General features: G+C 37.8%; 1 protein-coding gene across 1 annotated transcript; it reads left to right on the top strand.

Annotated features, from left to right (window-relative positions):
• The first annotated feature begins 534 nt into the window (after positions 1 to 534).
• LOC115985854 lies at positions 535 to 1,258 on the top strand. The gene is made up of 2 exons (XM_031108755.1): positions 535 to 1,028; positions 1,189 to 1,258. The coding sequence occupies exons 1-2, from the start codon at positions 535 to 537 to the stop codon at positions 1,256 to 1,258; spliced, it is 564 nt and encodes a 187-aa protein (XP_030964615.1).
• The last annotated feature ends 11,390 nt before the right edge of the window (positions 1,259 to 12,648 follow it).

Genomic DNA, 12,648 nt, shown 5'->3' with positions numbered 1-12,648 from the left:
GCTTTAACCTTGTCTTCCCATGCAAACCCATGCACCACGTCCAATGGACCTGACCATACTCACTTCTGGCGCACAATTTGGGCCCTCAACATTCCCAACAAAATCAAGACTTTTGCATGGAAGGCTAGCCGCAACGCACTACCCACTAAAGTCAACCTCTGTCATCGTGGAATCCTAGATGAGGCTTTATGTGAAGCATGTGGACTAAGTGAGGAGACAAGCGGACACATATTCTGGGACTGCACAAAAGCCTGTGAGACCTGGACTATAGCTACACTACCCATAGCCACTCAAGCCGTACACTACAGGGAATTTGTGGATTTCATTTGGCATCTCATTTTCATCCAACATGTAGGCAAAGAACTACTTGAACTAGTGGTCACCATTGCATGGTGCATGTGGTATACAAGGAACAAAGCACGCCATGGGACCACACGTCAATCCAGCCAAGAGATAATCTTCAAAGCCTGAAGTATGCTTGAGAGCTACCACCTTGCCCACTTAGGAAAACCTCAACATAAGGAACCTGCAGATATGAGATGGATTCCGCTAGACTTTCCATGGTATAAGATCAACACCGATGCTGCTGTCTTCTCCGCCTCCAAATCTGTGGGTGTTGGCGTTGTAGTATGTGACCACGAGGGCTCTGTTTTGGCAGCTCTAAACAAGCGCATGCCACTACCTTTGGGACCTCTAGAAGCCGAAGCAAAACCCACTCATGAAGCAGTCTCCTTTGCCAAAGATATTGGACTCCAAGATTTCATTTCTGAGACAGACTCAACCACTATTTTAAATGCTCTAAATGACATATCCACGACGCCTACTAGCATTGACAACGTCATGCGAGACACTCATCACAGTTTGCAAGCTTTTCGAAAGTCATGGGTACAGCATGTCAAGCGACTTGGAAATAGGCCAGCACACACTTTGGCACATCCTGCCAAAGGAATTGATGATTTTGTTACATGGATTGAGGAAACTCCACCATGTATTGAACCTTTTGTTTTTCCGGATACTTTATCCATTGCGTAATAAAATACACGTATTTCTCAAAAAAAAAAATATATTAATTCACTTTCTTTGGGGATTTTCCATTTTTGGGGAAAAAAAAACCCTAGTGATTGTCCTTTAAACACAAAACAAATGGAGTGATTTGGCTCTTGCTTAATTTCTTTTCTTTATTATCAGATATGAATATATGAGATATCTTGTGCCTTGTGGTGGAAAGGGTGAAGCCATGGAGAAGGAGATAGATTAGGGAGAGAATGTGTGTGCTTTGGAATTGAAGAGAGAAGGCATTTAATTTTAAAGAATAAAATAAAATGGAGGTTTTTGGTAACTCATTAATGCAATATTTAGAATATTAATTACAAGGCATAGAATGTTATTAACCATTAGATCTAATGGTAATCTACAGTCAAAAAAATATGTAACTCTTATGAAGTTACACCAGGTGTAACTTGAACTCATATATCTCTCTCTCTCTCTCTCTCTCTCTCTCTCTCTCTCTCTCTCTCTCTCTCTCTCTCTCTCTATATATATATATATATATATATATATAAAAAGTTCTATTCTCATACTTAAAATTCCACTTTCTTCAATGTCTCTAAATATAAAATATATTTTAGGGTTGGAAATAGAACCTAAAGTTCTAAACTATTATTTAGGGACGAAAAGGATATCGTTAGGTTTTATTTCTATCTCAAAATACCATTAAATTTTGTATATATCCCTGAAACTTAACAAGAGTAGACAAAAGGACCAAATGTATAACATTTGTGGACTACGGATTCTCTAGGACAAACCGCACTATTGTTTTAGGGCCCTAGCCACATGCGTTTTGATGTATGTGAGATTTGGGATGGTGCATGTGCAAGAGCAAGGCACTTTATTTTATTTTTCCATTTTAGAAGTAGTCGTCAATCATAGAATTCTAAGTGTAATTGGTCACCTTTTGCTGCACATCGAGAATTCATAGAGAACTACATCAATAGTGATTTCAGAAAATTTCTTCCAGTTGATGATGAACCTTTGGATATAACGGGTAAGGGTGATATTTGAATCATACTACTAAGTGGAGCTCTATGGAAGATGCAGAGTGTTAGGCCAGACCCAAATTTGAAGAGAAACTTGATTTCTGTAAGATAGCTTAATAGCAAAGGTAGTCACCAAATGAAACATGGTCATGGCTCGTGGAAAGTAGATTTGCACTCTTAATATGAAGACCAAAAATAAGGAGATTCAAGTGTGTTAGTTGGGTCAAATGTCATTGGAAAGGATGAAGTGTTAACGTGACAAGCAAAATAACGTATATTAAACTTATATAATATGTTTGACAGTAGCTGGTAAGCCGGTAATATAAGCTATTACATTATGAAATATGATTGAAGGCGATTAGGAAGCAAACTAAAAATTGAAACAGATCATGATGGTGTTAAGTGGCTATCCTCTCCTTACTCCAATTAGCTACCCTTTATTAAAGATAGCTACCCTTTATTAAAGACTTTAATAAATTATATAATTTTCTTTATTTGGAATATTGATCCTTTGAACAAACGTTTTTTATTCTACCATTTTTTTTATTATAAATTGCTATAAGGTATCTTTAGCTTTAGTTACACATGCTAAGGAAACAAAGGAAGGAGCCCTCGATTTGGCTCGAGGGAAATTCCTTCTCTTCTCCTCTCCATGGTAAACTCCGATTTTTATTATAAATACTGTTAAAATCACACACAAACTCAAGGTCCTACAATTGTGAATTGAGAATCACACAAAGAAGGAAGAGAGAGAGAGAGAGAGAAGGAAGAGAGATATGTGTGAATGATTCATTATATCATAAATATAAAGCTCTGCCCTTTATATAGTGAGAACAGAGTGGCGGGAAAGAGTGACAAAATAATAAACTACCTATCTTACCAATACCATAAGGACAAGTGGTAAAATTAAAAATAGTAACTAATCTATAACTAGTGCATAAACAACATGTCATATCATGTACTGCTACTCTATACTACATGTAGTTCAACTAGCTATATACAAAACTACACTCTCTTTAACACTCCCCCTCAAGATGAACTGTATATATTTACTAAGTTCATCTAGGACAAAAGGAAAAAGAATTGTTTATGCCCAAGGGCCTTAGTGAAGAAATCTACAATTTGATGTCTTGTAGGAACATGAAATGTTTTAATCACCCCATCTTGAATTTTCTCTTGAATGAAGTGGCAATCAATTTCAATATGCTTTGTTTTCTTGTGGTACACTGGATTTGCAGGAATGTATAAAGCCACCTTGCTATCACAGTAGAGAGAAGTAGCTTGATTGTGTTCTAACCCAAAAGTCTTAAGCGCAGCTATAAGCCAGACTATCTCACTAGCCATTATGGCCATGGCCCTATACTCAGATTCTGCAAAGAACCTTGATACAACTTGTTGCTTTTTACATTTCCAAGAGATTAAGGAATCACCAAGAAAAACACAAAAAACATAATATGGATCTTCTGGTGTCTAGGAATGCTGCCCAATTAGCATCACAGTAAGACTTAAGTTTCAATTCTGAACCTACAAAAAGAATTAGTCCCTGCCCAGGAGTTTTCTTTAGGTACTTGAGACCTCTATATATAGCTTGTAAATGAGGCATTTTAGGAGCACTCATGAATTGGCTTAACTTGTGCACTGACTAACAGATGTCTGGTCTTGTGAGAGTTAAATAGAGCAACTTTCCTATCAATCTTCTGTATAAAGAAGGATCTGGAACATCTTCACCAACTAAGCTGTTGAACTTTGCAGATTGTTAAATAGGAGTGTTTGCAGATTTGCTAGCTAATAGACCAGTATCAGATAAAAGCTTCAAGGTGTACTTCCTTTGACATAAATACAATCCTTTTGTAGTCCTAGCAACTTAAGGCCTAGAAAATATTTCAGATTAGCAAGGTCCTTGAGTTTGAACTTGTTGTCTAGGAATTGTTTGAAGGTATTCATAGCATCTACATTATTGCTAACGATTAGAATATCATCCACATATACCAGTAGGATGATGATTGATCCTTTGTTAACCCTAGTAAAGACAAAATAGTCTAACTTAGACTGGATGAATCCATGATCAACAATTGTGGATGATAACTTAGCAAACCATTGCTTGCTGGCCTGCGTGAGTCCATAGAGTGACTTTGTAAGTCTACACACCTCCCCCTTGCTACCAAATCTAGGAGGAGGAACCATATAAACTTCCTCATCCAAATCCCCGTGGAGAAATGCATTGTTGACATCTAATTGAGATAGATACCAACCATAGACAGCAACTAGGGCCAACAAAGTTTTAACGGTCACAAATTTCATCACAAGAGAGAAAGTCTCATAAAAATCAATACCCTCAGTTTGAGTGAAGCCCTTAGCCACCAATCTTGCCTTGTATCTCTCAATGGAGCCATCTTCCTTGAATTTAACTTTGGACACCCACTTACACCCAATTAGAACCTTTCTAGGATGAAGTTTGGTCATAACCCAGGTATGATTGGCTTGGAGACCATCAATCTCAGCTTGCATAGCAGTTTACCATAAAGGATCTTTCAAGGCTTGAGCATAGGAATCTGGCTCTTTGGCAATGGTTAAGGCAATGGCTAAAGCTCTATGTAGATTAGACAGTTTACTATATGAAAGGGTTGAAGAAAGATGATAAAGAATACCTGAACATTCAAAAGCAATGGAGTCATGTGACTGAGTGAGAGAAGCTGAGGCCAATACATGAGCAGTGTTGATGCCCACTTTTGGAAAAGAAGGCCCAATAACAAGAAGAAGCTCAACAATATAAGAAGGATGAAGGAAGAAAAGTTAGCAAGGTAAGAACAAAAAAACCATTAACCCGAATGGCAGGAATAATGGTCCGCAGGCCTATAAAGTAGTAAGAAGGCCATAAAGAAAAGTAAAAGGGCCCAAGGAAGCCCAGAGGAAGAAGTAGTAAGCTCATGGGTATCATAAGAAATTGAAAGCAAGCAGAAATGGGACAAAGAAGCCTAAAGAAAGGAATTAGTAAATGGTATGGTAATTGGGCCGGGGAAGCCCAAAAGATTTAACCAAAGCCCATGGGAATGTAGTAATGGAATGGGCCAAGGAAGCCCAAGATAGTATTAAAATAAGCCTAGCAGAAGCACTGGGCAATGTGAACTCAGTAAAAGGAAAAAGTATATGGCAGGCCCAAAAGAGACCGAACAAGCACAAGTTAAATGCTAACATGGCAAAAGTAACGGAGCGGCATGGCAGAAGTGTCAACCGATCCACAAAGAAGGCAGGGGCTAGATTGAAGAAGGAAGGACCCATACCTGAGCAAAGCCCAACCCAGGGAAGAAATGAGATGTAGAGAATGAAGACCCAGTGACTCTTCCACCCCACAAAGGGTTAAAAATAAGCAACAGGATGCACAGAAGAACCAAACTAATCCACAGGCCATGGCAAACGCATGAACGACAATTAAGTCATAGATTCACATAGGAGTGGAGCATGTACAAGGCTCAGTCATCACCCACTTGTACCCAACCACTACAGGCATAATGGGCCATGGATTAGAGGTAAGAGAAGGTATGGTCTGATGGTGGGGAGAAGGGGAAAGTCTATTCTGGGATTCCTACTCAAAACTATTTTGGGGGAAATGTCCTACTAGGATGACATACCACCCAAAAGGGGGAAGATGAGCTAGAATCACTAGATGCATACCATAGGAAACAGTAAGAGAGAATACCCAATTCTTATCCGAATGGGAATGCCATGGAAGGCAAGAAAATAAAACAAAAACTCCTTTGTTTGGGAATAAAACGGGGCGCGGCTAGTGCAGGGTAATGGTGTTGGCTGAGCAGTCGGCAAGCCAGTGCGTGGCCCGAAAGGACACCCACACTAGGCCAAAAGTAGTTGAGGGGTAAAACAGTAAAACTCATCACAGCAAGAAGTATAAAATGGCCTTAGCTATGCACAGTAAGGGGCAATAAAACAAGGACGGAAGGGTAGGAAGTAAAAAGAAACGAGGGAGAAAAACAGCAAGAAAGAAAACGACAGAAAAACAGAGAGTGTTTAAAAGAAAAGTGAGAAAACAAGAGAGTGATAAGACATGCACCAATAGGCTATTCCCTTCTCTCCCTCTCAATAGCCTACTCTCTAGCAAGTTAGAACATTTGGAATTAAGCCATTTAGGTCCATTCTTTCAAAGTAAGCAATTTTTATGGCAGGATTTTCCTGTGAGATTGCTCACATTGGAGACTGGTTTCCTTCTTAGACTTAATTTGCTAAGGAACTAAGTACGGCAGACTAATCCCCTTTCCCTTCTTTTATAGTGATTAATTAAGCATTAACCATACTTCTATTATATTCACATAGTCGTGTTTCATTGCTAAGAAAATGGTTTTAAGTGTTATCTTTTGTTGGCAGTAGACATATCTTTATCATATTATGTGCTCCCTTGCCATAACATTTTTTCTAACAGTGTCTTCTACCATAAGTGAGTGATTAATATCTTGGTGAAGGGATCCTAGCTTGCACATAAGCTGGCTTGAGGTGAGTTTCAATCGAGCCAGTCCTAACTCTCCTGCCCCAGAACTATTGGGCCACAGCGCGGTAAGAAATAGTCCAGCCTAAAAAACACAAAAAGGCCCACCATAAGTAGAAGCAAGATTGTAGTGATAATCATGAAGGTATGTAGCTGGTTAATGAGGTTTGGTAGACCTTCTAACTATTGGAACCACAGGTGTGGAAGAAGAAATGGGATCAGGATCAGGATCAAGATCAAAGGTAACTAGATCAGTGTGGACAAGATTTGGAAACTCATCAAGAGGAACAGTAATGTTGACTGAAGTGAGAGGAGGTGAAAATTCTGTAGAAACAGAAGGAACAGAAAATTCTACAACATCTGGGACTAAAGGTTAACATGGGAACATGGAATGAGAAATAGGAAGAGATATAGGTGTAGATTTGGATAGCCAATCCTTGAAAGGGAAAATAGATTCTTTAAAGATAACATCTCTAGATAGAAAAACTAGATTTAGTGGCCAAATCATACAACTTATAACCCTTTGTACCAAAAGGATAACCAAGGAAAATGCAGGCCTTAGCTCTAAGATCAAATTTGATTTTGTTTCTACTCAAGGTGGAAGCATAACACAAGCAACCAAAAGACTTAAGATGACCATAAGAAGGAGGATGACCCAGGAGTTTCTCATAAGGAGTAAAATCATGTAAGAGAGGACTAGGAAGCCTATTGATGAGATATGTGGCAGTTAAAACACAATCCCCCCAGAATTTCAAAGGTAAATTTGCTTGAAACCTTAATGCTCTAGCAACACTTAAGAAGATGCTGATGCATTCTTTCAACCACAGCATTTTGCTGTGAAGTTTCAACACAAGACAATTGATGGATGATTCCTTTAGAAGCATAGTGTTGGGGTCTAAAAAAGATCACAGTGCCCAAGCCCAAAGAAGTAAGCCAAGCCCAAAAGAAAATAAGCCAAGCCCAAGGAAGCAGGTGCAAGGGGACCACGAAAGAAAAAGAAATGGCAGGCCTAAGAGGCTTGAAACCCAAAAGAAGAAGCATCAAGAAGGAAAAGAAACCCACGGCAAGAGATTAAAGAAAAATAGCAAGGATCCTCAACAACCACCAAGAGGTGCGACTCCTTCCAGGTGCATAAGCACAGTCAAAGGAAGATTAAGACAGTTCGAAAGAAAAGGACAAGAAAAGAAAATAAGAAACAAAGTAGAAGCCACAAGCACCAAAAGACTCAGCAAAAAAGAGAGGAAATAACTAGCGACCTCTCATGGTGCAAGTGGGAAGCATCTCGGGGAACCAGAATGGAGAAGTACGAAAAGGGGAATGGCAACAAACGACTTTCAAATCGGCAGAATGGGATTCTGTCCGGATGGGAAAAAAGGCAAAAAGGGAGAACTGCTAAACGGTGAGATCGAGAAGGGCATACCTCAGTACATCCCGAAGTAGGTAACCAGCCATGGACTTTCAAAGGAATCAAAGCTAAAAAGAGGGAAAGAATGAAAAAACAGGGAATAGAACTTGTTGAGTGATGGGCACGGTATAGGCTCTGTTAACCATAAGACGAAACAGGGGAACCAACGGTTCCCCTGGGATTCCAGAATTTCACTATAAAAGGAGGGGGAGGTTACGAAGAAAAGGAGGAGATTTTTAAGAGGAAAAACTATCAATAAAGTTTTGTAAAAAGAAGAGAAAACGGAGGGAAATTTTATAACATTGTTTCCCGATATCCTGTGAAAGCCACTATTGCACATACTCGGATTCAAAAAGAATTAAACTTTGCAAGTCTTGAAGTTTGAAATAGCCATTCAAGACTGTAATTTTTGAGCTTGCTTGAACCTTGTATCACGTCTTAGTAAGCATACTGTAACCATAACAAAGAAAATCTTAATGAAATATGTCTCACTGATTTAAGGATCCTTATAACATTGTTTTGTGCTCTTTTGTTGATCCTGTTCTCTGCAATTTACTTTGCTGTTTTGATGTGTCTTTCAATATGAATATCTTTGCTTGTCATTTTATGTGTATTGTAGGAAGTGTGCCCTGTGCATTACTTGATTCTTAAACAGCCTGTTAGCTGCGGTGAGTCAAAGCCCGATCCACCAAACCACAACTTATTTAGGCCCAGGATCCTTGGGCTTAAGTGTCACAAAAAAAGGCACTCTCACACATAGAAAAAAGTAATAGCAAATTCAAGCCCATTATCAGTTTTGAAAACTTTTATAGGAGTTTTAAACTGAGTAAGAACCATATTAAAAAAAAAGACCAAATCAAAAAGGATGCGTTAGATTTTTGTTTCATTAAAAGAAAACCCAAGTGCATCTGCAACAATCATCCACCGAAGTAAGAAAATATTTAGAACCATTTAAAGAAAGAGTAGAGTAGGGTCCCCTAATATCAACATGAACTAAATCAAAACAAGATGAAGAAACACTGACAGACTGATGAATAGGTAACTAGTTTTGCTTGGCTAAAGGACAAATAGTGCAGTCAAAAGCTTTATTAACATTGCAAGATTTGATTTCATGTACAATGTTTTTCAACAAAGCTAATCTTTGTGAAGAATGATGGCCTAATCTGCAATGCCATAGACTAAAAGTATTAACTGTAGAAGTAGAATTACAAGAATTGACACTTTTTGCAGGAAAATAAGAGGAAAACTTGGATAAAACCTTAGAGACAGACTTTGGCAAAGCAACTTGAGAAGAACCCTACAGTGTATAAAGGCCTCCTTGCTTTTTACCCAATCCAATCATCTTCCAAAATACAACAATAACAGGAAAGAAAAATACAACATTAGGAAGAATTTGGGTTAGTTTGCTTATAGAAACAAAATTAAAAGAGAAAGTGGGGATACAAAGCACATTCTCCAAAATTAAGGTGGTAGACACTTGTACAGTTCTTATGTGAGTAACTTTAGCCAAGTTTCCATTAGGTAATCTAATAGATTTCTCAAGTGAAGAAGTAATGGACTTCAAGAAATGAAGTGAGTGGACCATGTGGCCAGTGGCTCCACTATCAAGAATCCAATCAGTTGAGCTAACATGTGAGGTGTTGACAGTTGAAGAGAAGATAGAATATTCTAAAGATGGGGAAGACCATATACCTGACAACTAATAACCTTGAAGACCAAGTGAAGGCTGAGTGAAGATATTGGCAACTTGGTGAGTATCTGCAGCCACTTTCGGTGGAGCTTGAGTACCAAAATGGGATTGAGAGTTCAACAGACCAATCAATTGTTGATATTCTGCACAAGTGAGATTGACAACTTCACTTGAACTATCCTCAATAGCAACAACATTGCTAGCAAAGGATAACGAAGAACAAGCTGATTGACCTTTGTTTTTGAATTTATAACCAAGAGGGTAATCATGTAGTTTATAGTACTTTTCAACCACATGGCCCATGGCACCATAATGAGTGCATTGAGGCCTCTTAGACTTAGACTTAGACTTGGTGGAATTCTTAGCATAAGCATTACTACTCTTGGCTGCCAATGCTGATGCTATGTCAATCTCAACTCTCTTTCCAGCACCAACCTTCCTTTGCTTCTCATCTTAAAGTAAAAGAGAGAAGACCTTACTCAATGAAGGAATAGGATCCATAAGTAGAATATGTCCTCTTACTGTTACATAAGTATCATTCAGCCCTATCAAGAAGGACATGGTACAATCCTCCACTTGATGACCACAAGTACAGGTTCTGTAGTTTGAAAACTCATTCTAGAGTCCCTTAAACTTGGTGTTATAGGCATTGATGGTCAAATTTTCTTGAGTCAAAGAACTGACTTCCTTCTTTAACTCAAAAATTCGAGGAACATTGCCTTGTGAGTACCTATACTGCAGGTCAAGCCAGACCTCCCTTGCTTTCTTGAAATACACTACACTAGGTTGCTAATCTTTAGAGATAGAATTGAACAACCAAGTCAAAATTGTACTGTTACATTTGCACCAAGTTGCATAGCATGGATGATCAATTGATTGAGGCTTTGGTATAGAACCATCAATAAAGCCTGTCTTGGTTTTGACATCTAAAGAAATGAGAATTGCTCTACTCCAAGTATTATAATTCTCCTCAATGAGATGCTGAACAACAAGAGACATGCCAGGGTTATCTAGAGGCATTTTTCCATGGTTGGACAATTGGGACAAATGCACTAAAAGCACTATCAGCCATACTTAATGCAGTTGGGTAGCAAGAATAGATACAATTGAGATCAAGATTCACAATCCTAAACCATAAATCAACAGAAGAACAACAAGAATTGATTTTCAACAAATCAAGACACTTGATCACAAAGAATCAACTTAGAAACTTGTTGATCAATCAAATCCAAGAATCAATACAAGATCTTGATGAATAAGAAAGCAATCATAGAATCCACAATCAAGCAATTGAAAACCCTAAATCAAGAATTTCAATTTGCTATTGTATGCAAAAAGAAATCAAGATTTCAATTTGCTATTGTGTGCAGAAAGAAATCAAGATTTAGAAGAAAAGCTTAGTATAGGAATAAAGAGAAATACATATGAGAAAATTTCTTCTTGATTTGAGAGAAAGCACTAAGAAAATAGAATGAAATTGAACTAAGAAGCTCAAAGAATACCAGATTGAAGACTCTCTGAATTAGTTTGGCTCTGATACCATGTTGAAATCACACACAAACTCAAGGTCCTACAATGGTGGATTGAGAATCACACAAAAAAGGAAGAGAGAGAGAGAGTAGGAAAAGAGATATTTGTGAATGATTTATCATATCATAAATATAAAACTCTGCCCTTTATATAGTGAGAGCAGAAATGAATGGTGGGAAAGAGTAACAGAATAACAAAATACTTATCTAACCAATACCATAAGGACAAGTGGCAAAACTAAAAACAGAGTAACTAACTAATCTATAACTACTGCATAAACGACATGCCATATCATGTACTGCTACTCTATACTACATGTAGTTCAACTAGCTATATACAAAACTACAATATACAAAACCACACTCTCTTTAACAAATACATTTTCTTGTTTTAAACTTTAAAAAAAAAAAAAAAATCTTAAAATTTTAAAAAGTTTAATTAATGCCTTGAAATTTTCCAATCATTTTAATTCACGTCCTTAAGAGTCACAATTAACTAAAAGTAATAAAAAAATCGAATGAATTGTGGCTAAAAGCCTAAAATCCACACGCATATATATATATATATATATATATATATTTCATGTGAAAATATTAATAATCAATCATTTATTTATTTATTCTCATTAAAATATTTATAAAAAATATTACATTTTATTTGAGTAAATATTTAAGTGATTAACATAATCTACTTTAAGATACAGTAGTAATTTAGAGATTTAAAATACTACTCCAAACTAACGCAACGGCTTTTTCTACCTTGGGAGGCGGACTTGATCTGAAGAATCCCAGAGAGTGATGAGTCCGTAGCTGATTTGTTGATCTGGCCTTTCACTCCTACTGGGGATTATAGTGTGAGGAGCGCTTATCTTTTGTTGGAATCTAATGCAAGGAGTGTTAATCCAGGGTCATCTTCAAAGGATGGGTAGAGCAAGGTTTGGAAGGGGATTTGGAAGATCAAAACTCCGAATCAGATTCGACACTTCATCTGGAGAGCTACTCGTGATTCTTTACCTACCAAGCAAAATCTTCGATATCATCACGTACCTGTGGAAGCTTCTTGTCCAATATGTGATGAGCATTCGGAATCTCTAATTCATTGTTTGTGGTTGTGTGAGCATGCCCGTGCTGTGTGGAAATCCCACATTCATTTTGTCCGATTTTATAAGAAACAGTATAGGAGTTTTTTTGAATTATTGGAGGAAGTCTTGGATACTGCTTCAGAATTTCAGGTAGCTCTGTTTTCAACTATTTCATGGTGTTTGTGGCAGAGGCGAAACAGATTGAGGGAGCATCAATCCACTTGGCCGTTGCATGAAGTGGGTGAGAGGGCTGTCATGTTGGTTCGAGAATTCCTTAATCTGTGTAGTATTGTTGCGTTGCCGAGAGGTTCTGGTGCTCAGGTTCGATGGTCTCAGCCTCTAGAAGGACTTTTTAAGGTGAATTTTGATGATGCCTTATTTGAGAATATTGGTTGTGCAGGCATTGGAGTG

This window comes from Quercus lobata, chromosome 4 (genome assembly GCF_001633185.2).
Source record: "Quercus lobata isolate SW786 chromosome 4, ValleyOak3.0 Primary Assembly, whole genome shotgun sequence".
Classification (NCBI taxonomy): domain Eukaryota; kingdom Viridiplantae; phylum Streptophyta; class Magnoliopsida; order Fagales; family Fagaceae; genus Quercus; species Quercus lobata.
This window is presented reverse-complemented; position numbering and strand designations above follow the sequence as displayed.